This window comes from Biomphalaria glabrata, chromosome 7, assembly GCF_947242115.1.
Source record: "Biomphalaria glabrata chromosome 7, xgBioGlab47.1, whole genome shotgun sequence".
In the NCBI taxonomy this organism is placed as follows: Eukaryota; Metazoa; Mollusca; class Gastropoda; family Planorbidae; genus Biomphalaria; species Biomphalaria glabrata.
Genome location: NC_074717.1, coordinates 28,076,084 through 28,104,035, shown reverse-complemented (window position 1 = coordinate 28,104,035; position 27,952 = coordinate 28,076,084). Strand labels below are relative to the sequence as shown.

General features: G+C 37.4%; 1 protein-coding gene and 2 long non-coding RNA genes across 3 annotated transcripts; 1 reads left to right on the top strand and 2 right to left on the bottom strand.

Annotated features, from left to right (window-relative positions):
• Positions 1-292: 292 nt before the first annotated feature.
• LOC129927402 (uncharacterized) lies at positions 293-9,943 on the bottom strand. Its single transcript, XR_008779018.1, has 3 exons — positions 9,798-9,943; positions 7,645-7,717; positions 293-635 (listed from the first exon to the last, which is right to left on the bottom strand). It is a non-coding gene; the product is annotated as an uncharacterized LOC129927402 (long non-coding RNA).
• On the top strand, positions 3,471-6,141 carry LOC106066366 (uncharacterized). The gene is made up of 4 exons (XM_056036336.1): positions 3,471-3,673; positions 4,968-5,021; positions 5,242-5,335; positions 5,733-6,141. The coding sequence occupies exons 1-4, from the start codon at positions 3,635-3,637 to the stop codon at positions 5,963-5,965; spliced, it is 420 nt and encodes a 139-aa protein (XP_055892311.1). The 5' UTR covers positions 3,471-3,634; the 3' UTR covers positions 5,966-6,141.
• Positions 9,944-13,398: 3,455 nt separating the features above from the next.
• On the bottom strand, positions 13,399-18,852 carry LOC129927403 (uncharacterized). The gene is made up of 3 exons (XR_008779019.1): positions 18,652-18,852; positions 14,854-14,926; positions 13,399-13,725 (listed from the first exon to the last, which is right to left on the bottom strand). It is a non-coding gene; the product is annotated as an uncharacterized LOC129927403 (long non-coding RNA).
• Positions 18,853-27,952: the final 9,100 nt, after the last annotated feature.

Here is a 27,952-nt window from a genome sequence, read left to right as displayed (position 1 = left end):
TGTCGGTGCCAAAAGTTTCTTGGGAGCTTAAAGCTCTAGCTTTTGTTGCCTAGAGGTAAATCCTGTCTTATGTCGCACCTTGTTAGAGGTGCGAACCACAATCGGAGAAACTTCTACTTTAGTGTCTTTTAAGTACCGGTAACTTAGAAAGTGTGATTCCAGCCATGCAATTACAAGTCATGATAAGATCAAGGCACTATTTTGTAAAGGATGTTCTTTTGTTTTAGAATATTTAATCGATTACAGACATAATGTAAAATATGTAAAAATAAAAGAACAAAACATTGTCAACAACAACAACAACAGAACATGTCTGTTGAATAGATTTTATTTTGTTTACAATCAGAAGTTAGGGTTACCATGAGGAGTAGCCAATGGCATACCAATATACTCGGATATTATACACCGTGGTATCAAGCCACGAATTTATTTTCAGTGTAAAGCCAGTGGTGGTTAAGTTCTCGTAGTAAGTATCAATTCTCACGTTAGTATCCTTGTTGAAGTCTAATCTTGTCATGCTTAGAATAACGGTAGGTGGCGTGCTGAATGGACTTTTAAACACAACTGGAGCTTGACCCGTTTTAAAGTTTTGAAGCTCAGGCTGCCTTGTTCAATGCGAAGACCAACTTGGGCATCTGTGTAGAAATGAAAAGGAAATGGAAGAGTTTATTTTCGCTTCTATTTTTGATCCTTTGAAAGGACCGAAACTCACGATTGAATTTTTGTATCGTTGAAATATGGACACATATTTATTTTGTTTCTAATGACTAAATATTTTCTGATAATGTCTCAAAATAATATTGAGAAATCGTTCTGTGTCCTCATCATGCATGACTAGACGAACATATATATTTATATACGGTACTTTAAGAGTTCACTTTAATTTAAGCAGAAATAATAATAATAATAATAGAAGTTCAAACAATTGCAGGTGTAACTCTTGGGCTCGTGAAAGTGTTTCGCGGTTGGAAGCATTTATCAAAAGTTTATACAGTGCATTTTCCTGCTATTAAAAAGTTTTATTTCAAAAATCTAATGTGCTATTCTTACTGACTTAGATCCTCCCGCGCCGTTCGGTAATGTCTGAAGCCTCTTCCCACCTGCTCCGAGGGCCTCCATGAAAGTGTGGCGCCAAGTTGTACAAGGATGTCATCGCAACTCTTATTATGCATAATTCATGTCCCGCAAACCTCATGTGACGCTCTGTCACAACCTTATTTTTGTTTTGTTTTGTTTTATAGAAGAGGGGTATTTAACCGCAAAATCCCCTGATAGGTGTTTTTAAACTCAAAACCCATTGGCTTTGCTGGGGCAAGTGATGGTTTAGTATTAAAATCTCACTTAAAATAAACAAAATCAAAGCAAAAAATAAGTCACTAAATTCCGACCCCGGGATTTCATTTCGGAGGGGGGGGGGTTGAACTCCACCCTCCTTCAGGCTACGCCCATGAAGACAATTATTCTCAGAATTTAGTTGGAATTCGGACAGCTGAAGTCAATTCAGTAACTTTTTTTTCGATACACTAGATGGTCTACTCACTTTGTTTTCTCACAAGACACCGTTGGCTGAAACCCAGAGAAGAAGCCGTCAAATGGTCAAGGATACATTTTCAAGAATTATAGAAACTCCGGAGTAGTACAGATGAAAATGTTTACTACTAGATCTATAGCAGGCGTATTATAGCTTTCTTTGCATTGTCTTTTTTAAATTTTATTATAAAGCTTATATCAACTCTGTCTGTCTGGTAAAAAGTTATTTCTCCCACAACCAATAGTAACCCAATCTCGGATCAAGCTGAAATTTTGCACAACTATTTCTTTTACCTTACTAAAATAAGAATCAATAAAAAAAAATAACCAATAGTTAATTAACAATTGGTAATTAATTAATTTGTTTGGTATCTCGAACAAGGTAAAGAAATTGTACTTGACTGAAGTGGTGGTATAGGCTTTAATTAAGTTTGAAATAATGAATAGATGACTAGACAATCTTCTTCTTTCATAAGCACTTTACTAACAAAATGGTTAGTATGTCTGCTTGAGGAGGTTTGAGCCATAAATTTGAATTCACGTCGTTACCCCTTATTTCTTTTTATAAATGCTTTTAAAAAGCGATTACTGTAAAATTTGGAGCTGTGCCCCTAAACTAAAATAAAAATTATGACATTCTTAACTAGCCAGGAGGACACCGTTGAAACCAACATTACCCTTGCCAAAAGCATATTCTCAGAGCAGGTGATTAGTGCAGAGGATCAAAGACTTTTGGCCACAAAAAAAATGCCAGGTGAAAAAGATAGGATTCCTTATCTACAAGCAGAAAGAGCTACGGATTGAACATTATCCACCTTGGACCAGATTGTTCAAGAAATAATCCCTTGATTTGAGAAACTTCATGATTTGGAAGGAACTAGCGAATCCTCGGATTGAAATCAATTTCCTTAGCGGTCCTAGAGACAATGACAAAAGGATTTATTAGAGCAAAAGATATTTGGACAGTTTGTAACAGTTTTTCAGAAGCTCCCGAAGCAAGGACTTGTTGAGCGAAGCAAGGACTTGTTGAGCGAAGCAAAGACTTGTTGAGCGAAGCAAGGACTTGTTGAGCGAAGCAAGGACTTGTTGAGCGATTCAAGGACTTGTTGAGCGAAGCAAGGACTTGTTGAGCGATTCAAGGACTTGTTGAGAGATTCAAGGACTTGTTGAGCGAAGCAAGGACTTGTTGAGCGAAGCAAGGACTTGTTGAGCGAAGCAAGGACTTGTTGAGCGATTCAAGGACTTGTTGAGAGATTCAAGGACTTGTTGAGCGAAGCAAGGACTTGTTGAGCGATTCAAGGACTTGTTGAGCGAAGCAAGGACTTGTTGAGCTATTCAAGGACTTGTTGAGCGATTCAAGGACTTGTTGAGCGAACCAAGGACTTGTTGAGCTATTCAAGGACTTGTTGAGCTATTCAAGGACTTGTTGAGCTATTTATAAACAAAAATAGTGTCTGCACGTAAGCGAATTTCTTTTTTCAAACAGAAATCGATCAATAATTATATACAATTATTTACTAAGTTGGTCTTTTTTGGTCGTAGATCGATTATGATCATAGACTATATATTACATGGACTGCCAACTCAGCGCACTAAGCCTATATTTTTCAATAAATAAGTCCCGTTCACGGAGGCGTCCTTGGTTGCATGACAATTACTATATAAAGAAACCATTTCCGAAGATTTTAATCACCACTTTAACAGCAAATCATGAATGGAAACTTAATTGTCATAGAAGATACCGATGTAAGTGTGCACAAACCAATATGTGACTTAGATTTATAACTGTCAAGCTTTATAACTGATTTTCTTAGTCAATATAGACTCATTAGCCAAGCCTGTATTTCGTGTATTTTCTTGTTTACGACATTCATTGAATTGAGGTTCTTGTTAGAACTTTAGTTAGAGTATAGCCTATAATATATCATATCATATATATACATGGACTGCCAACTTTGCGCACTAAGGCTGTATTTTTCATTGAAACAAGTCCTGTTCACTGAGGCGTCATTGGTTGCAGTGTAAAGTGACTTCCGGTGGATTTTTTTTTACGATGAAAGGAAACCATCGCCGAACATTTTAACCACCATATTCAAAAGAAATCATGAATGAAATCGCTACCATAATAGAAGATATTACAGAGGTAAGTGTTAACATACCATTGTTTGATTTAGATGTATAACTTAAAAGCTAAATCAATCATTTTCTTTTGTCTAACAAGCCAAGCAAGTAATTGGTGCAATCTTATGTATTGTCTTACATGTGTTGGATGTTCTTTCATATTTGAAGATAATAGCATCCTAAAACAAACCTCTTGCTAGAGATGTGGGGATCGCAGCGAGCAGGGTTGGAACTTGGAAACCACTGAATGACAGTATATAGTCACAAGACCTGTCAACCATCCATTCATAGTCTTATAAATTAGAAGCATTATAAGTGTTTCTTAAACTCTTACCTGTGGCACTCCAAAGGCGAAACAAACATATTTGCACCCGATTAATTAGATTGGGACCTGGTGAAAGTGACGAGAGCCCATACGTTGGAGTTCAAGATTAATTAAATATATAGAACAACTATCTCGAACACTTTTTCATACGGCTGTGGAGCCCTATTTTGGACAGACACCCCCGTCCTCATATAATACAGATCACTGTGGATTTCGCTTTGGTGGTCGAGGAGCTGGCCATTTTTCTGAGGCCCATGTTTTCTCGCTGTCTATAGCTTTCTTGGTCACCGTCTCTCTCTCTCCAACTAGCTATTTTAACTGTGAATAGATCTTGTTTTTAATGATTTAACTGTATAGAAGTTAGCCCTTGTTATGTAAAGGGAGAGTGATCATTAAAGGATTACGGGCATGACATGGCCTAAATTGTGCCGATGTGCCTAAACTCAAAACTTAAACTCAAACTCAAAAATAAATATACGAAACTACAAAAATATTTTCCTTCAATCTAGCAAGTGTTTCTAGAGAATCGCAAAAGGATCACGTGGTGCTTCACTAATTCTCATGTCTCCTGTTTTCTTTCTCTTAATAATATGCGCACTTGTAAAAAAAAAATAAGGGAGAATAGAATAATTTAAACAAGGAATGTGACGGGCCGATATTGAAGTGTTTTGTATCTCTCTCTCTCTCTATATATATATATATACATAGAATCTTTTTTTGTTGTTATAATTCCCACTCCGAATTATAAGGAAATAAAAAAGTGTGCTATTGGTGTTTGCTAGTAAAATGTTTTACATGTTTCGGATGTGCCATCTGGTTTGAATCTAATTTACTTAAAAGTACAAGCCATCCGCAGGACCACTGGGGATAGCAGTGGGATGGTATGAATCCGGGACCGAAAAGTGAGAACGACATTACAGCGCGCTCACCGCACGACCAGGCAACCACTTGAGCAATAAAAAAAAATTACAATCATTTTAATTTTTAACAGGAGCAAATCTCAGTCATTAACTTGGAGCATGAATCGCATCAAGGTTTACCACAAGTGAGTTTTTTATAAACATTTACATTCTTAGAATTAATGTTGTGCTCTACGATAAATACTTTATTTTTTTTTTTTTTTTACATTCAAGTATCATATAGATTGGAAACTAAAATATGATGTTAACACTGAAAGTTTATAACTTTACTTACAATTTTATTTTAGTAATGTGTATTATATATATATATATATATATATATATATATATATCAATATTTTGTAGGTAAACCTGCATATTGTCAAGGATGTGTGTAGTAAGTTGCATAAAGAAATCAGTTTTCCTGTGCAGTTTAAGCATGCATTGCAAAATATTGATTGTGAGTAGTTTTTTTTTTAAAGTGCTGTTATCGTTACGTTTTCTATAAAAAAAAATATATAATTTATAATTAAGGTTTGCAACTAATTATTTTGCTCATCATGATTGTAAAAGGATTGTTATAAATTTAAACCAAATTCCTCAAAGAAGACTATGCAGGCATACATAATTATGGGAAGACAACTTCTTTTAATAGAGTGGCCATGCATTGAAAGAGCTATTATTAAAAAAAAAAATAATAATAATGGAGAAGAATAGTTGATACATCATGTGTGGTGCCCCAATGGTTCATTATGTTTAGTGATTGGTAAAAGTAAAGTTATATAAAAATAATCTATATTTATATTTTCTTGTTAATTTTAAAACTTATATTGTTTTTTCGTTGTTTTTCTTCTCAGATGACAAGCTTGCTGATAGTTTAATGTTTCTGAATGATTGCCTGGTCACCAAGAGCAGATTTGTATCTAGTTGTACTGAAAGAGCATGGAGAAATTATTACCGATCGTATATATTAAACATGGGCCTTGTAAAGGAGGTTGTAAAATGTCAGCAGCTATCAGCGTGGATATCACTTAAAGTTTTTGAACATCTAATAATATTGGCTTATGGGAACAAAACATATAGTCTATGATTATGACTCACTTTGTAGAACTCTTTTTCATGTGAGTGTAGAGCCCTATTTAGGAGAGACATTCCCGTCCATATACAACACAGTCAATTATGGCATTGGTGGTGAGGAGCCTGGCATTTTTTATTTGGCACGTTTTTCTTATAAAGCTGAGGCCGATGCTTTTTCGCTGTCCCTAGCATTTGTTTTTGTTTTTTGTTCATGACAAAGTTACCAAAGTTAGCAACTCTGTAATTTGAACACGATTAGTGGAAAAATTGATGGATTTAAAAGTTTTGATACAAATTTTCAATGTAAAAAATATTGTGTGCTTTAGTCATACTTCAACAATACTTCAACAATACTTACTACTTGGAAAATAAAACTTCTAGTCAGTGTTTTAGTTCTTTTCGTTTTCGTTTTGTTTGTTTTTGGAGGGCACCAAGTGGTACGTCACTCAACCCTACTGAACATTGGAGGGCACCAAGTGGTACGTCACCCAACCCTACCGAACATTGGAGGGCACCAATGGTACGTCACCCAACCCTACCGAACATTGGAGGGCACCAAGTGGTACGTCACTCAACCCTACTGAACATTGGAGGGCACCAAGTGGTACGTCACCCAACCCTACTGAACATTGGAGGGCACCAAGTGGTACGTCACCCAACCCTACTGAACATTGGAGGGCACCAAGTGGTACGTCACCCAACCCTACCGAACATTGGAGGGCACCAAGTGGTACGTCACCCAACCCTACGGAACATTGGAGGGCACCAAGTGGTACGTCACTCAACCCTACTGACCACTAGGTCAACGATAACTTGAAATCTTTCTTAGACCAATCATGAACAGTAAACTTTGTCTTTAACAAATTTTAAAATCTGTGGCATTTTACGTCCCTAGAAATAATCTTTTCCCTTTGCAACTCTTTGTGTGACTAAAGAGGCCAATTCTTGATACACAGCTGCGGTCGCAGGTTGGGCATATATAATCACCAGGCGCCGTTGCATTTTCACCCTTCTTTCTGCTTCTGTTGTGAATGACATCTGCAATCTGGGACCCTTCCTTTATGCTCTATCTCCATGTGGATCTATCCAGTGCCACTTTTTCCCAGTTGCTAGTGTGGATTTTGAAGAGCTTCATGTCGAGTTTGCATACATCTGTATACCGTAAAAATGGGCGACCAGCGGTTCTCCTGGCTTCTATTAGATCGCCATACAGGATGTCTTGTGGAAGTCAACCTACTGGCATTCTACGAACGTGGCCAAGCTAGCCAAGGCGTCTGCTGCTGATAACAGAGCGGTTGCCCTGGCACCCTGCTCTTCGTAGCACTACCTCATTGGTTATCTTATCTTGCCACCTTTTTTTAAAGATCCGCCTTAGGCATCGGAGGTGGAAGACATTCACCTTTTTTTCCTGCCAAGAGTAGGTTGACCATGCTTCACTTCTGTATAGCAAAGTGCTCATCACACAGGTCCGGTAGACTAAGGCTTTAGTATTGTTAGTCAGCAATATGTTGTCCCACACTCTTTTCTGCAACCGTGACATGGTGCCCATTTCTTTGGCTATCCTATTGTTGATGTCTTTATCCAGTAGAGCGTTGTTGGATATGATGGATCCAAGCTAGCAAAAGTGATCCACAATTTCTAGTGGTTTTAAATTATAAACTAAAACATAAAATAACGTAGAAACCAACTCACTGGTCACTGAACTTCCAATGCAGATCAAGGCGAGGATCACAGCCAAGGAAAACATCGTAGATTCTTGGAACACCTAAAACAGAGTAAAATTTTTAACATTACCAGGTCGTGACTATCCTGGGTACTCTTGAACCAAAGTCTAAGACACGCACTGCTGCATCAAAGGCCTTCAGAAGTTTTGACATGGTGTGGAATGAGATACAAAAGTTGATGAAACAAGGGGACGAAACCAATTAGCGTTAAATGAAAACTTGGAGGCTGCCCTTGCGGATCAGTCATACATACACATTATGTTTTACCATCACTTACAGCTCCAATCATGACGTCATACAGATCATTGATAGAGAAATATTGACCAGTAGCATTACACACATTGGGAGGGGACAAAAATATGAATCTATGGTCACGTGTTTTTATATGCTGGAACTCCTCTCCATTACGTAATGACACTTGCGAGGTAACTGTCTGTAAAGAGTTTCATGGTTTAGAATCTAAACAAATCTTTCATTATGAACTAATACAAAGGACGGCGACCGACACAAGTTACTTTTGTTGTATTCTATCATTTAATGACACACACTCCCTAAAAGGGGTGGGGGGGCTATGTTTAAAGCATACGTAGGCCAATGTATCCTAAATAATAAAGATAAGTTGGTTATTTTATTGGTCCAAACTAATGGAAATTCAGTTTGACTACAATAATCCACCTCAGCATTACTAATAGAACATTAACAATAGAGACACAAACATAGAAATGTAAAGACATATATGTTGTATCTCAAATGAAGGAGGCTCCCATGTAAGTCTCAGCGACGACATATGACTTTCAAGCGCCAGGACGGATAATAGCAACAATGTTTTATTTGATAATAATAATTTCAAAGAACTGGATTTAAGAATTAAACAAACCAAAAATACAAAGCGCTCTTTGTTGTCTAGAGTCTAGTCTATACCATTTTGTTGTTTAGAGTCTAGTCTATACCATTTTGTTATCTAGAGTCTAGTCTATGCCATTTTGTTGTTTAGAGTCTAGTCTATACCATTTTGTTGTCTAGAGTCTAGTCTATACCATTTTGTTGTCTAGAGTCTAGTCTAGACCATTTTGTTGTCTAGAGTCTAGTCTAGACCATTTTGTTGTCTAGAGTCTAGTCTAGACCATTTTGTTGTCTAGAGTCTAGTCTAGACCATTTTGTTGTCTAGAGTCTAGTCTAGACCATTTTGTTGTCTAGAGTCTAGTCTAGACCATTTTGTTGTCTAGAGTCTAGTCTAGACCATTTTGTAGTCTAGACCATTTTGTTGTCTACAGTATACACTTGAGTAATAAAAAAATTTCAGTCGTACATAGTTTAAAAATAAAATTTAAAGTGTCATCAGATTTCTTACAGTGTAATTAGCATATTAGAGAATACCGAATACTTTATTAATTTCTTTATTTAAAACATATCTATACTTATTACCAAAAAGCATAAAAACAAAATGTCTGTTTCATTTTTAAAATTGGGAAAAATCATTTCAATCTGTTTTACACCTATTTCGAGTTCAATAAATCAAAATTAAAATGTGATTTAAGATAGCAAGCGATTGCGCCTGTTAATTCAAAAGATATATAACACAAGCAGGGAAGAACAAAATGGAGCGCATTATGCTCTAAACAGTTAGTTCAGTTAAAACATTTCAATAAGTTCGAATCCCGAAGTTAACTACAAATGCCCTTGTATTCGAGACTTGACTAGACCCAACCTGCTGAGCACCCACAGGCAGTACAGAAACTCCCTCTTACATTTCCCTTCCCCCAAGACTCGCTCACAAAAGTGATTGTACCAGAGCAGACCAGGAGTCAAATGATTAAAAATAATCATAATAATGCAATGTAAATCAGCCAAAGGTCAATAAATGACCCTTCAAACATGCTCGTGACACTGAAGACTCGTAGGAAGATTTTCATTAACAGCTGCAGATCTGACTTGTTATAAAATGAAAACTCATAACTTCAACTACAACGAATAAAAAAATAGTAATAATAACGCTTCTTTAAAGATAAGATTAACAATAAGATAACATTAACAATAAGATAATATTAACAATAGAGAGAATGTTACCAAGAACTTTCATTTGAAAAGTATGAATTAAATTTAAAAAAAAAGAACTCTTACAGATGGTGAGCACAGAAACAGACGCGGTTTATACGCTCCCTTTGCTCCAGATAACCTGACACTAGACTGTTCTTTCAGGGAGATCTATTTATTTGAAACAGTTACCTGAAGCTCTCTTCTTGTTAAATTCATTTTTGATTGCTTGGAGTCTCTCTGAAGCAATTAATTGAACATTTATTTACAAAATTCAGTTCAAAGGCTCATTGCTTTCTGTCACGCTCAACTGGCTTTTCATTCAAACGATCCTTAAAAGCAAATGGCTAAGTCACTGGGTCACATGGATGCAGATAATTTCCTAAAGGAGGTGAGCGGGCACTGGGAAGTTTTTGTCAATTCATTTGCATTGGTGGTGCATTCAGGTGCACTGTTTTATTAGAACATGCATGTAGCCTAACTTACCGTTGATCTCTATCTCTATCTAAGGCTGGTGTCACCCGGGTGGTTACTCACGCTATCACCCCCCCCGTTACCCCCAAATTATTTTCCAATAAAATCTACATTGACCTTCTTTATGTTGAACACAGAGCTGTATGTGTAATTATAGAGTTCGTCCATCGTGGTTCGATGATGACCACTTTGTCATCCAGGGGGCTGAGGGCTTTGCACTGGGGTTTTATGCCTCCTCATGTGGCTGGTGAGACCTATGTGAGCCCGGAATGTTCGGCTGCACACTGGGCAGGTTATTATTTAATTGTGTGTTCATACCTAATTGACTAATATAAAGTATCATGGGCGTAGCCGAAGGGGGTGTTTAACCAATTGTATCTGCGTGAATGTTACCGTGATCGCTTTTAAATGCATTGTATAAGTACATCAGTACATGTATTCAAAAGTATTTAATGACAGGTTTTAAAAAATAGAATTGACGCACATTGCAGCCTATATCAATCTCATTGACACTCTGATTAACGTAGAAACAGAAACATTTTCCTGCCTAATGGATCGCAAGTTTTGAAGAGGTAACTGTCTTTTTTTTTTTTTTACAATGCTCTGTCTGTCTGTGTGGTTCTTCTTCTTCTTCTTAAACTGTCAGGTAGAGTTGAGCCTTCGGTTCTTGGAGCTCTAGGCCAGCAAAAGTGAACAAGAGCTCCCTCTCACCGGCCTGTATGAAAACAGTGTTCACTGTTTTGTCTGGGGGGTAGGTCAGACTCGCGGCAAGAGGCCGCGTATAGATCTTCTAAGACCTCCGCCATTTTTCTTTTCCATACCAGGCTAACCGTGCGGGACACGCCATTTATTGTGTAACGGCCCCTTGAGGAACAACGCCTGGATTGTGACAAGGTTGTGGGAGCTTTTTTACAACTCCGCACAGTGCAATGTGGATGCTCTCGCACCCCCTTAGGCACCCCCAGGGGAGTCTTGTTTTGCTACCCTTTAGCCTAATGGTTTCCTCCTACGATCGTTTCCACCCGGGCGCCACTATGAGGCAGGGAAGCTTGCCCAGGGTCTGTGTGGTAAAAAGTTTGTACACGTTATTTCTCCCACATCTAATCTCGAATCAAGTTGAAAATTTGCACAAACATTTCTTGTACTTGACAAAACAAGAATCAATAAAAATGTAAATAATTAATTAATTAACTATTAGTAATTTATTATTTTGTTAGGTTTTGAACAAAGTAAAGAAATTGTAATTGACTGATGTGATGGTTTAAGTTGAGTTATTCCTCTGTATACTTTGCATATGTAGGTTACAGCTGGGGCTGCGTAGCCACGGGAAATACTGCATTCCCCATTAATCTTCGGACTCGAAGACAATCCTAATTATTATTGTTTATTTTATGACATTGAAAGCCTAATAGAATATCTTATTACTGTAAATCGCAAGTATAATTTTCTTAACATATACGGATAGATCACAGCCAACGTGATATGGGGTCACGGAGGTCATGGTTAGATCCTTTGAAGTATAGCTTTGGTAATCCAACGTTTTCAATAATCCGACACCAGCCTGGTCCTAGAAGCGTCGAACTACTTAGGGCCAATAACTTGGGGCAATAACATTTAAAATAAAGTTTATTGACGTTTCCCCTAGTGGTCTAATTAACTCTAGTTTTCTAAAGTCTTTGGATGTTGCATTGTGGAATAATATTACTAGGTTGTTACTTGTATTGTTATGGTGTGTTTGATGTTAACTGGTACGACACTTCAATAAGACTACTTGGTCTTTTTATCTAGTTGGCATCAACCCAGGATTTGGCATTGTGCTGCCACAGACCATTGTTTTGTATGCCAATCACTACTATTAAGTCTGTGAGTTTTTTTTTTTATTATCATATAATAAAGTATTCTACGTTCATGTAGTACTTAGTTTTATTGTTCTACATTTCTTGTTATAAGTTCCTCTTTCAGACATTAGTACATTTAAGTTATTACATTACTCTGGTCTACCTGGTTAATTGATTCTCCTCTGAAGTGTATAGTAAAAGTAAAGTTCCCCTTTTGACCATGTAGTCTATAGGGCAAATGATGTAAAGGTCACATTTTTCTGTGGCCCACGGTTAACGAGGGTATCATGTGGCCAGAACAACGACCAACCGCCTGTACTTCCACCAACTAAAGTCAGGGACCCATTACAGCTGGGTGGACCAAGAGGTGCCCTTAAGGTCCCGAAATTAAAATCTTTACCAGGGATGGAACCCAGGACCCTCCACTTTGGAAGCTAAGTGCTTTACCACTCAGCCACCACACCTCCTCTTGTATAGAATATTATTAACTACATTTAATATATAACGCCAAATATAATAGGCCTACATCAACCTAGGTTAGTGAACAAATGAATTCAGACCATGCGCATGTAACATAAGTGCGACAATTCATCCTTGACCTTGAGATCTCACTTCCATGTTGTGGGGAGCTAATTATCATCCTAACTGAAAATATTGGACTCCACCAAGCAAGAGAAAGTCCAAAGATGTAGGAGATCTAGAGCAATAAGCCAAAAAAGGCTGGTACGATATGGAAGTTAGGACAGGAATTCGTGGGAACCCAATATCCTTACAATAATCTTGGAAGCGCTGTGAGCTCCACTGTGGGGTGGGGTGGGACATATTTATAAAAAATGTAATGACAAATAGAAGAAACTTATAGACATGTAATTATGACACACTTTTCTAGTTTTTATGTGCCTATATATATATAAAATATAGGCTATCTATAATATATCTGTAAAATGCCACGCTCCGACTCATTGATCAAGAGATTTCTTAAACTGTCGTATAGATCCTCATGAAACACAGGTTCCTTTTACCTTCTAGGTGCTCACTAAGAACCGGATTTGATATATTTGCAACTTGACGACTGCTATTAGCGAAAAACCTTTTGTATTTTAGTTTATCGTTTACTACAAAACAACAACAACAGAACATGTCAGTTGAATTGATTTTAAAACAACAACAACAACAGAACATGTCAGTTGAATTGATTTTAAAACAACAACAACAGAACATGTCAGTTGAATTGATTTTAAAACAACAACAACAGAACATGTCAGTTGAATTGATTTTAAAACAACAACAACAGAACATGTTATTTGAATTGATTTTAAAACAACAACAACAGAACATGTCAGTTGAATTGATTTTAAAACAACAACAACAGAACATGTTATTTGAATTGATTTTATTTTGTATGCCAATTAAAAGCCAGTGTTACCATAGGGAGTAGCCAATGGCATACCATTGTACTCGGATTTTAAACACTGTGGTATTCAACCACGAAAAGATTTTCAGTGTAAACCCAGTGGTGGTTAAGTTCTCGTAGTAAGTATCAACTTTCGCGCCGGATTTCAAGTCAAACTCTATTACTGTCATGGATAGAATAACAGTAGGCGGCTCGCGGAATGGAGTTTTAAATGCAATTTGAGCTTGACCCGTTTTAAAATTATAAAAATAATTGGTGCCTTGTTCAATGTGAATACCAATTTGGGCATCTGCAAAGAGATGAAAAGGAAAGGATGACATTGAGAAGTTCGCTTCTTTTTTTTTACAAAGCTTATATTAACTCACTCTGTCTGTCTGTCTGTCTGGTCAACAGTTTGTATACGGTACGTTATTTCTCCAACAATCTAGCTCGGATCAAGCTGAAATTTTGCACAATTATTTTTTCCCCTGACAACACACGAATCTGGAGCACTTGTTCATGTGACTGTACAGCCCTAATCTGGAGCATTTGTTCATGTGACTTTACAGCTCTATTCTGGAGCACTTGTTCATGTGACTGTACAGCCCTAATCTGGAGCATTTGTTCATGTGACTTTACAGTTCTATTCTGGAGCACTTGTTCATGTGACTGTACAGCCCTAATCTGGAGCATTTGTTCATGAGACTTTACAGCTATATTCTGGAGCACTTGTTCATGTGACTGTACAGCCCTAATCTGGAGCATTTGTTCATGAGACTTTACAGCTCTATTCTGAAGCACTTGTTCATGTGACTGTACAGCTCTAATCTGGAGCATTTGTTCATGAGACTTTACAGCTCTATTCTGAAGCACTTGTTCATGTGACTGTACATCCCTATTCTGAAGCACTTGTTCATGTGACTGTACAGCTCTATTCTGGAGAGACATTCCCGCCCCTATACAACGCAGGTAAAGGTGACATTCAGTTTGGTGGTGAGAAACCATTTGTTTGTTTGACACGTGATTCTTTTAGAGCCGAGGAATTTTCGCTTTCTTTGTCACTTTCTCTCTCCAAATAGTGAGAGCTCATCAACGATACACTCATCTACCGTCATTTGGACAATATTGGTGGAAAAATTGATTTTGTTAGAACTATTGATACTTTTGGTAACAATTTTAGTATAACTTAAACAATAAATAGAAATTCTTTTGAAAATAAAACTTCCTGTGGTTTGTGTGTGTGTGTGTGTGTGTGATGTATTTGGAGGACATTAAGAGATACGTTACTGAAAGTCTGTCACTGAAACCACTTTGTCAACGATAACCTGAAATATGTTTTAGTTTAATCATAAAGATAAACTTTGTATTTAACAGATTGTAATCTTTATCTTTAACAAATTATAAACTAAAACATAAAATAACGTAGAAACCAACTCACTGGTCACTGAACTTCCAATGCAGATCAAGGCGAGGATCACAGCCAAGGAAAACATCGTAGATTCTTGGAACACCTAAAACAGAGTAAAATTTTTAACATTACCAGGTCGTGACTATCCTGGGTACTCTTGAACCAAAGTCTAAGACACGCACTGCTGCATCAAAGGCCTTCAGAAGTTTTGACATGGTGTGGAATGAGATACGAAAGTTGATGAAACAAGGGGACGAAACCAATTAGCGTTAAATGAAAACTTGGAGGCTGCCCTTGCGGATCAGTCATACATACACATTATGTTTTACCATCACCAATCATGACGTCCAACAGATCATTGATAGAGAAATATTGACCAGTAGCATTACACCCATTGGGAGGGGACAAAATATGAATCTATGGTCACGTGTTTTTATTTGCTGGAACTCCTCTCCATTACGTCATGACACTTGTGAGGTAACTGTCTGTAAAGAGTTTCATGGTTTAGAATCTAAACAAATGTTTCATTATGAACTAATATAAAGGACGACGACCGACTTTTGTGCATTCCTGGAAGTATCTACATATCGATTCTACTTTTCGTTTCTTGGTATCTTCCATTTCATGAACCCACAAATATTCAATGGTACGGCACTCTTCGTGTTGATACCAAGAGAATACCACTCTAAATGATGCAGGAAAGATTTCACACACAAGATGCCAAGGACACAGCCTGCTCAAAACAGCAGGATAATTTTCCAAGAATTCAAAATAACTGTCCAATCATCTCTTTTCTTACAAGAATATTGTAAAATCTTGATGAATTTTGGTTAAGATTGGGTCAGTTCGTTCGGTTCGCACCGTACAGTTTAAAAGTTTAGTTTTGGTTCTGTTTGTACCGATCAGTTTAATAGTTTAGTTTTAGTTCGATTTGTTAGTAAGTGAAGTTCGAGTCTGGTTAGTTTCAGTGGTACTTAGTTTAAAAAAAACAACGACTATAATTGTCTTTAGATTTTATAATATTTAAAATAAAAATATATATAAATATATCTATAATAAACAGCAGATAAAAATTGTCTGTTTAATCTCTAAAATTTGGAAAATGGTTTCAAGCTTTTGCATCCACTTCGAGTTCGATAAACCAAAATTAAAATTTAGTTTTTAACCTGGCAATCCTCTTTCATAACCTATAACAGACAGGATATGCAACACAAGCGTAATAACTTTGATTTTATACATAGCCCACAAAATGTAGCGCAATATATTCTAGACCTTAAGTTCAGTTCAACCATTTCCATCAGTTCGAATCCCGATGCTACATTTTTTCTCTTAATTCGAGACCTGGCCAGAGAAGACTTGCATTTTTTAAGGCAGCACAGAAACTTCTCCAAGATTTCACATTTCCCAACGCATGTCCACTACGAGTCAAGCTATTAATAATAATCATCATAACAGAATGTACTTTCTGTGGGATAGAACAACAGCCAGACTTCTATAGACTTTCTGTGGGATAGAACAACAGCCAGACTTCTATAGACTTTCTGTGGGATAGAACAACAGCCAGACTTCTATAGACTTTCTGTGGGATAGAACAACAGCCAGACTTCTATAGACTTTCTGTGGGATAGAACAACAGCCAGACTTCTATAGACTTTCTGTGGGATAGAGAAACAGCCAGACTTCTATAGACTTTCTGTGGGATAGAACAACAGCCAGACTTCTATAGACTTTCTGTGGGATAGAACAACAGCCAGACTTCTATAGACTTTCTGTGGGATAGAACAACAGCCAGACTTCTATAGACCACATGGACATTGTATTGATAACGTGAAAAATCCTCAATAACCATCGACGTAGCTGTGACACTATCCCACGACGTAGCTGTGACACTATCCCACGACGTAGCTGGGACACTATCCCACGACGTAGCTGTGACACTATCCCATGACGTAGCTGTGACACTATCCCACAACGTAGCTGTGACACTATCTCACAACGTATCTGGGACACTATCCCACAAAGTAGCTGGGACACTATCCCACGACGTAGCTGTGACACTATCCACGACGTAGCTGGGACACTATCCCATGACGTAGCTGGGACACTATCCCACGACGTAGCTGTGACATTATCCCACGACGTAGCTGGGACACTATCCTACGACGTAGCTGGGACACTATCCCACGACGTAACTGGGACACTATCCCATGACGTAGCTGGGACACTACCCCACGACGTAGCTGTAACATAATCCCACGACGTGGCTGTAACACTATCCGACGACGTTTCTGTGACACTATCCCACGACGTAGCTGTGACACTATCCCATCACGTAGCTGTAACACTATCCAACGACGTAGCTGTGACACTATCCCACGAAGTAGCTGTAACACTATCCCACAACGTAGCTGTGACACTATCTCACAACGTATCTGGGACACTATCCCACAAAGTAGCTGGGACACTATCTCACGACGTAGCTGTAACACTATCTCACGACGTAGCTGTGACACTATCCCACGACGTAGCTGTGACACTATCTCACGACGTAGCTGTGACACTATCTCACGACGTAGCTGTAACACTATCCCATGACGTAGCTGTGACACTATCTCAAGACGTAGCTGTGACACTATCTAACGACGTAGCTGTGACACTATCCCACGACGTAGCTGTAACACTATCCCATGACGTAGCTGTGACACTATCGCATGACGTAGCTGTGACACTATCCCATGACGTAGCTGTGACACTATCTCACGACGTAGCTGTGACACTATCCCACGACGTTGCTGTGACACTATCCCACGACGTAGCTGTGACACTATCTCACAACGTAGCTGTAACACTATCCCACGACGTAGCTGTGACACTATCCCACGACGTAGCTGTGACACTATCTCACGACGTAGCTGTGACACTATCCCACGACGTAGCTGTGACACTATCCCAAGACGTAGCTGTGACACTATCTCACGACGTAGCTGTGACACTATCCCATGACGTAGCTGTGACACTATCCCATGACGTAGCTGTGACACTATCCCATGACGTAGCTGTGACACTATCCCATGACGTAGCTGTGACACTACCCCACGACGTAGCTGTGACACTATCCCACGACGTAGCTGTGACACTATCTCACGACGTAGCTGTGACACTATCCCACGACGTAGCTGTGACACTATCCCATGACGTAGCTGTGACACTATCCCATGACGTAGCTGTGACACTATCCCATGACGTAGCTGTGACACTATCCCATGACGTAGCTGTGACACTATCCCATGACGTAGCTGTGACACTATCCCACGACGTAGCTGTGACACTATCCCACGACGTAGCTGTGACACTATCCCATGACGTAGCTGTGACACTATCCCACGACGTAGCTGTGACACTATCCCATGACGTAGCTGTGACACTATCCCATGACGTAGCTGTGACACTATCCCACGACGTAGCTGTAACACTATCTCACGACGTTAAAAGAAAAAAAAAACGAAAAAAAAACGAACGAACTATGAAAAAGCTTGTTGGAGATAAAGCGGCTGTGAAAAATAAATAAATATACGTTTCCAATTGTGATATTAGTCAAAGATGATGACCTGGCAGACATCTTTGTGGCTCTAAACACTCCTAGGAAGAATTTCATTAACAGCTGCAGATCTGACTTGTTATAACATTTCTCAATAGATAATTTTAACTACAGTGAATACAAAGTATTATTAATAACATTTTTTAAAAGCTATCAATTATATTCTACCCAATGTTTCTAAAGCGAATTAAATTAAAGGCAAAAATTAAATTAAAAACAATAACTCTTACAGATAGGACAGAAGCAGACGCGGTTTCAGATAACTTGACACTAGACCTGTTCTTTTAGCGAGATCTATTTATTTTAAACAGTGTTTTTGAAGTTCTCTTCTTGTTAAATTCATTTTAATTGCTTGGAGTCTAGATCTATTTCAAGATTTTAATTGAACATTTATTTACAAAATTCGGTTTAAGGTCATTGTTTTATGTGATGAGATCCTTGAAAACAGCTTGCTGAGTCACTGCCATGCAGATAATTTCCTACTGCAGGTGAGCTGGTACTTTTAACATTGTTTAGTTCATTTGAAACAGGTGCAGTGTTTTATTAGAACATGCATGTAGCCCTATCTATCTTTGATCTATTTAACCATTGGCGTTGCTAAGGCTGGTGGTTATTCACGCTATCACCCCCACGGTAACCAAAAAAAAAACAACAACTTTCCTATAAAAATCTATATTTACCTTCTTTTTTTGGTGAACATACATTTTGGTGTAATTATATAATAGTGTAATCATACCTATCATAAAGTATCACCCACGAAAAAATCCTGGCTACGCCCATGTAGAGTATTTAAACAAAACAAGAAAAAAAAGCTTATATTCAACAAAACAAGAACACAAGCTTATATTCATCGTAATTGTATCAAATAGTTTGGATCATGTATGTAATTACATTTGTAATAGATTTAGACTAACAATAATAAATCTGTGATTGGAAATACTTCAACCATTTGTTTTTCTTTGGCCCAATTTCATGCTTTTAGCTTTCTCAATGCTCTATAATCACATCACTTGTTTAGACAAGTTGGGAAAGGAGGGGGGTGGAGAATGAATGGGATATCTGGGTGAATGTTTCCGTGATCGCTTTTTAAATGCTTTTTATAAGTACATGTATTCAAAATATTTAATGACATTTAAAAAATAGAATTGACGCACATTACATTATTGTATATCAATCTAATTGACACTTTCATTAACTGCAAAAACAGAAAAATTTTCCATCATAATGGATCGCAAGTTTTGAAAAGGTAACTGGTTGTTTTTTGTTTTTTTTTACAATGCTCTGACAAAACAAGAATACAAAAATTCAAATCAGCTAATTCATTATTGGTAATTGATTATTTTGCTTGGAATTGAACAAGGAAAAGAACTTGTACTTGATTGATGTGATGGTATAAGTTCAATTAGTCCCCTTTATATTTTGTGTAGAGAATTGGGTCGTTTGAAACTAGCAATAGATGACTATAAAACCTTTTGTTTTCAAAAGCACTTCTTTGTCACAGTGGTTCATGGGCGTAGCCGGGGGGGGGGGTTGGGGTTCAAACCCCCCCCCCCCCCGAAATGAAATTCCCCCCCTTGGGGGGGGGATCGGAATTTAGTGAATGATTTTTTGCTTTCATTTTGTTTATTTTAGGTGAGATTTTAATACTAAACCATCAATTGCCCCAGCACAACCAATGGGGTTTTGAGTTTAAAACCCCTTACCAGGGAAAATAATCCCCCCTAACCCCCCCCCCCGAAAAAAAATCCTGGCTACGCCCATGCAGTGGTTAGTGTATTGACTTAAGACCTCGAGTTCGAATTCAAGTAGTACAACTTTTCATTTTATAGATAAAATGGATTTAAAAAGTGATCACCGCAACATTCAGTAATTTATTTAGCGTGTCGGCTCTCATTAAATAGTCTCGAGACCTCGAGGTAAAATTCAGATTCTACTTTTTTTTTTTTTTTAATTTTTTATTTTAAGTTGGATAATTTCCTACTTGTTATAAAAAATAGAAATAAAAATAAAAATACTGTTTATATATATATATATAATATATATGTGTGTGTGCGTGTGTGTGTGTGTGCGCGCGTGTGTGTGTGTGTGTGTGTGCGTGTGTGTGTGCGCGCGTGTGTGTGTGTGTGTGTGTGTTAAAAGACACGTGGAATTCCTGATGTAGAAAACAGGAAGTAGAATGAATAAAGTTGACTTTGAGTTCAGTCAAGTCAGTTAAGTCAGTCAAGTGGTATCCTTTGGACCGGGTGGTCAAGTAATATTTTAGTCCTCAACGGACAGTAGCGACTTAGAAAAGTCTGTAGTAATTTCAGTTAGAAAGTAACTTGTGGCCAGTTGTTGCCAGTGGTCTTTTTGAGACATGTATTAGTTATTCTGTATTATTCTGCACAGTGTTACCCGCTGAGATGCGGACGTGATTTGTAATCAAGAGAGTTTAATGTGTTGGATATATTTGATGCTGCTGTTATGCGGATAGGATTGTTTATTATTTCTTGACTTGTAACACTAACAAGAAGTGCAGTGTCACAGATTACATTATAGAATTGTGTGTACATTTCACATTTGAAAGAAATATAAGCCCTCGACATGAGCCTCGGGATTTACCCCTCAAATTTAGACACTTGACAGCACGTCAGGATTTACCCAAGGGACGTGATTAGTATGTTTGAAATCTATTGGTTGATTTGAAATTAAACAAAGACATTTTTTAAAAGAGTTAGCGCCAGAGAATTGGCGGGGGGAAGAAAGTAACGGCAGTCGATAAAATAATTAGTTAGTAGACAGTCACGTTTCTAAGAGCTCTGTTTGAAAAGCCTTTGTAATATGTTTCATGCTCATTGATTTGTAATTTGTACATAAACTGTACTTACGTTGTATTTAAATAAAGTTCCAGAGTTTTGTTTTATCAAAGAATCGTCAATTGTGATTCTAGATCGTCATTTTTGTTAACTATTGAATTCAAGTAAAATCCCCGGCATAACAACACATCATACCATCTGCATGCATGTTGTTACATCTGGCACTCGCCGACTAATAAAAGTTCATGGACAACTTTTAACGAAATTTATTCAAGATCTAGGACCAATTTCTAAAACTCTTCAAAGGAACTTCATTCTTATTTAACGGAGGACAGAATTTCTGTGTTTAACAGGTCAGTTGGTTATCGATAATTCTTTTATAAAGATTTTCGTTAGAGTTACGTCTAACTCACGAAATCCATTATTATATGTAATTAGCAAAAGGAATAAGACCAATATACATTATAACTGGCAATATAAAAGACCAGTAAATCAAATAACTGGCATTATAAAAAAGACCAGTAAATCAAATAACTGGCATTATAAAGAAGACCAGTAAATAATCATTTGTGCAGCACAAAGTAAACAGAAGACCAGATTTAACCAACTGTTAAACCAGTAAAAAGTACTCGGCTCAATAGATCTATATATTCAATCATACGACTCCAGTAACTACAAGTTTACTGTCAAGCATTATTAGAAAACTGAGGCTTCAAGAACTTTGTCACTATATTATTATTATATCTGAGATAAAGCCAAAATCCAGATATTAAACATTTTGCTCCAATACAAGAAACTAACAAAAAAATTAAATATGGCTTCCAGTTCTAGAACACAACGACTCTTCGAATTGATAGAATTAGCCAAAGAAAAGCAAATCCCAAAGCCAGACCAGTGGGCAGAGAAACAAGAAGAAAAAGAATATCAAGAGCAAGAATCTGAAAAACGCATGCAATTAGAAGAAAAAAAATTGCAAGACGCCGAAAAACAAAGGCAAGAATCTGAAAAACAAAGGCAAGACGCCGAAAAACAAAGGCAAGACGCCGAAAAGCAAAGACAACATGAAAAAGAAAAAATGGAATTCGAAAGGCAAAATAAAGAAAATAAAGAAAGCATTTCAATTCAAGGTCACTCAAGTATGTTTGACAAATACAGATTAATGAACAAAATATCGGCTTTCAACGAAAACATTGACAATATGGACTCGTATCTCATAAGATTTGAAGAAATAGCTACAACATCCGGTCTACCTGAAGCACATTGGTCGAGCTCACTCCTCACCCTTTTGACTGGCAAAGCTGTCAACATTTGCTCACAACTGTCCATCAATGAACGCAGCACTTACTCTGATATCAAGGAAGCTCTACTGCGCCAATACGGAGCAACTTCAGCCAACTATAGAAAGAAATTCTATAATGAAAGGCCACAGCAAAATGATGATCCTCAAATTTTTGTAGCTAATATGTCAATGTGGTTTGATAGATGGGTATCCATGGCAAAAATAAAAGAAAGTTACCAAGCTCTTCGTCAACATATTATTATCGACAACATCACCCATGCTCACTCAGAAGATATTCAATCCTACATTATAGAGAGAAATCCTACTGATATCCAGACATTAACCAAGATCATCAGACAATATAAAGCAGCCTATCCAAACAAGTCAGTCAAACCATCTGTTGAAGAAAATTTTGTCTGCTTTGCTCAAGACAAAAATGCAAGATATAAGTCAGATGACAAAGTCAAATGCAACAAATGTCATAAACTAGGGCATTTCACGTCTCAATGCCGCAGCAGAACCACAGAATGTTCATTTTGCCATAAAAAGGGTCACCAAACTCATGAATGTTGGAAAAAACAGGCAGTCTCCAAAAATCAAAATTTTGATAGACCCACATCACCAACTCAAAGATACAGCAATAGAGAGCAATACAATCTCAACAAAGCACCTGGAAACAATAAACCAGATAACAACAAACCTCGCTACAGAAGTCATTCACAGGACTCCAGACCACAATATATGCCAAACAGAAGCTCATATGACAGAAGCTATTACAATGAGCACTCAACTATGACAGTCATTGCAAAGTCCAATGGTCTCAAATTTTATCCAGGCTTTGTAGGAGACAAGAAGGTGGAAGTTCTTCGTGACACCGGAAGCACGTCCACATTAGTACATGAACGCTTCGTACACGCAAACCGTTTCACAGGCAACCACGTCCAAGCCACTGCATTCAACGGAACTGTCAGCAAGTTACCTGAAGCCATCATTTATGTTACTACACCATTCTTCAGTGGTCAAACAAAAGCATTAGTAACACCCAATCTACCAGTGGACCTAATCATTGGAAACATACAGGGAGTTAAAGAATGCACTCCTCAAGAACTTACTGAATGGACAAATGCCATAGAGCAAGGTCAAAAATGTTTGACAGTAATGACAAGATCCATGTCCAGACAACAAGAACATTTGGCACCTGAACAAGTTAGCCAAAATAATCACATGGCTACATCAGTTACTCAAGTTATGCAGAATGCAACAGAACCAGTTACTAGTCCAGTAGCCAGCAACAATCAAGAACATTCAACATGGACACCCCCAGTTACATCAAGCCCATCCCTACCGGTCATAAGTCCACCTCCAATTCCCGAATGTCCATTGTTGAACTTTGAAGAACAAGACGACATGCCCAGAGTCTCTAACAATGATACAAGAACTCTAACTGGTCAAACTGAAGTCCATCAAGACAAGTCATATTTCGCATATGATTACTTCAAAGATACCAGAAACATAGTCATATCTGCATGTGAAAAAGCAAATGAAGCCACAGCCATTGCAAACTCCAATACCAGAATGAGAGTCAATAGAAACAGAACACTGAAACAATTTGAACCAGGAGATCAAGTATGTCTGTTACTACCAGACAAAAACAACAGACTATTCATCAAATGGCAAGGTCCATTCTCCATACTCAGAAAGATAACAGATGTTGACTATGAGATAGACATACGCAACAAAAAGAAAATATATCACGTCAACATGTTACAAAAATATAACACAATAACAGAAGGTACCACAAGCCCAGAACAAAATGAAAGAGCCATATCATGTCTTGCAGTCATACCAGAAGAAGATGAAAATGACACGTCTGAATTTGACGACATCAATATGCCACAAACAACTACCAAACAAACTGAATTTTGGCTAGACATCAAACTCAATTCAATGACACCGCAAAAGCAGAAAGAACTGACTACCATTCTCAAAGAAAATTCAGACATATTTACAGATGTTTCAGGCAAAACGTCAATTGCGGAACACAATATAATACTTACTGATTCCAAGCCTACAAAAGCAAGACCTTATCCATTACCAGTACACTACAGAGACTTTCTTAAACAAGAAATTAACCAACTATTAGAGCAAGGAATCATTGAACATTCCAACTCTCCATATGCTGCACCAATAGTTCTTGTCAAACGGAAGCAAACGACAACTCCAAGAATGTGTGTCGACTTCAGACAGTTAAATAAAATAACCCAACTCGACTCATATCCTATGCCAAATCCTGAAGATCTTATGACCAAATTTTCAGAGGCAAAGTTATTCACCAAAATAGACCTATCCAGAGGTTATTACCAAATACCAGTCAGACAAGAATGCAAACAGTTTACGGCATTCACCACAGCTTATGGACTATTCCATTTCAACTTCATGCCATTTGGTCTAGTCAACGCCAGCAGCACCTTTAATAGAGCCATTCACAGCATACTAGGCAATCGCTCTGACACAGTGTCATATATAGATGACATTTGCATATTCCATAAGACATGGAACGAACATATCAAAGGACTACAAGAAGTTTTCAGCATACTGAAACAACATGGTTTTACCATAAAGCCTAGTAAGGTAGAACTAGCCATGTCAGAAATGTCCTTCCTGGGTTATAAAGTCAGCTACAATTCGCTGAGACCTCAAGAGAACATTATTCAACGCATACTAGACATCAAAGTCCCCACCAGTAAAAAGCAAGTGAGAAGTATTTTGGGTCTGTGTTATTTCTACAGACACTTCATACCAGGTTACACAGCACTCATAGCTCCATTGATTGAACTCACTAAGAAAGGACAACCAACGAAGATTCCATGGTCTACAAAGTTACATACCACTATTGAGAACATTAAAGCTGAATTCTCAAGAGACACTATTCTCAAACTCCCGAATCCAGAGAAGCAATTTTACCTCGCCACAGATGCTTCATCTTCAGCTATAGGTGCATGCCTAATGCAGAATTACCAAGACACTTCACAGAAAAGCCAAGAGACTTTGCACCCAGTATTTTTCATCAGCAGGAAGTTGTCACCAGCTGAAACCAGATACTCAACCATCGAAAGGGAATGTCTAGCCATTGTATGGGCCATAGCCAAGTTCTCCAGATATCTACTAGGTGCTCATTTCACTCTCCTAACTGATCATACACCACTAGCATTTCTGAACTCAAAGAAGTTAGCGAACAGTCGTTTAACTCGTTGGAGTCTACAACTCTCAGACTACCAATTTGAGGTCAAGACAATTCCTGGACGTGAGAATGTCTTCGCTGACACACTTTCCAGATGTATTTAATTCTTAACATAATTGTATATATATTTTTCTTCCACAGGTGTAGTATATCAGTTTTGTATTGTCATATTTTAATTTCATCATAAGGCACCATGAAGAGAAGTAACCTATTCAATTCAAGATTTAATTTATCCAAGTATTATGCTTTGTACAACTTTTGATATTGTTCATGACAAGCATTGTCTCATTTTCATAACCACTTGAATAGTGAAACAGGTGTTCAAAGTCATCAATAATTTTATTCACTGCATTTACATTTTTTTTATTATTGTTGTTATCTCCAAGTTGACTTTATTTTGTCATATGTTACCTCAACCATTTTTCTATAATTTCATGTATGGTATTTTGTGTATATGAGCATTTTTATTACCATACAAATGCTAAATGGAGGGGGGGGGGTAATATGTCACAGATTACATTATAGAATTGTGTGTACATTTCACATTTGAAAGAAATATAAGCCCTCGACATGAGCCTCGGGATTTACCCCTCAAATTTAGACACTTGACAGCACATCAGGATTTACCCAAGGGACGTGATTAGTATGTTTGAAATCTATTGGTTGATTTGAAATTAAACAAAGACATTTTTTAAAAGAGTTAGCGCCAGAGAATTGGCGGGGAGAAGAAAGTAACGGCAGTCGATAAAATAATTAGTTAGTAGACAGTCACGTTTCTAAGAGCTCTGTTTGAAAAGCCTTTGTAATATGTTTCATGCTCATTGATTTGTAATTTGTACATAAACTGTACTTACGTTGTATTTAAATAAAGTTCCAGAGTTTTGTTTTATCAAAGAATCGTCAATTGTGATTCTAGATCGTCATTTTTGTTAACTATTGAATTCAAGTAAAATCCCCGGCATAACAACACATCATACCATCTGCATGCATGTTGTTACATGCAGTATTATTATGTTGTAAAATAAACTTTATATTTGTTTGCTGAAACGGACTTGTAGTATATGTGTTCGTCACGTGTCAAGAGTACTCCAGGAAGCAAGAACCCAGCATTCCATGACATTCGCATTCTTCCACATTACACCATTTAACCTTTTACAATTAGATTTGGATAGACGTCCTGACATTCCGATTAATATCGAGATTCGAACCCAAGAATTTTGGAATCCTAGCGCTTAATAATTCAACCACCACGTGACAAGTAGGGTTACTAGTTACTAGTTAATTACTCAACTAATTTGTGGAACGTTTGAAACAGCGGGAACTAGTTAGGGAGACACTGATGTAGTCCATACCCTTGAAAAGTTGATTTTTTTGTGTGATTATTTGTATTGCTTGTATAAATGTGTATCGATTTTTCTATCATTGTTTCAGTTTGATTTTGTTTGTAAATTAACTTGATTACATTTTGAAATTCAAAGAATAAACGAATGCCAAATACTGAAGAGGGGCGGGAACACTACTCTAAATATTCGCACGCAAAAAATTCAGACTAATTGGAGGAGATGTACAGAAGCACAAATACGCAGACACACAATGGTAAGCTACATTATGTTAGTTGTAAACTCTATCAAAAGCATTAAACAAAAGAGATATCAGAGACTATTGTGAACTGTTAGATGTAGAATGTTGTGATACTCTCCATCATTGCGAGATGGTGTTTGGCTTTCTAAAGGGACATAATAATATTCTACAAGGGAAGGATGAGCCACTCATGGAAAGAGAACTTCTGAAGGATGGAAACGGATTTTTACACTCAGGATTTTAGTTTCTATTTCTAGCCATCTGAATAACCAAAAGTTAAAACTACAAGGGAGGTCACAAAGTTTCCTTAGAACACAAGCATTTTGAGTCGATTTCTTGATGGAAAAGAACAAAATGTATATGTTGAAAATGTATATGTTGGAAATGAATATGTTGAAAATCACGTAAGTTATACAGAAAACATTGGGGAAAAATGAAATACAAAACACACATCTGTAGATTCGCAGATTTTTTAAAAATTCACTGAAACACCACAATACCAAGTTTATGGAAGTTTATTCCTTTCAAAGTCAATCTACAGAAATAAACTCAATCTGCAGGGCGTAATGATGTTACAATAATATTATAAATCATTTAAATTTAAATCATATAAACAGTAGAAGTGTTACAAACGT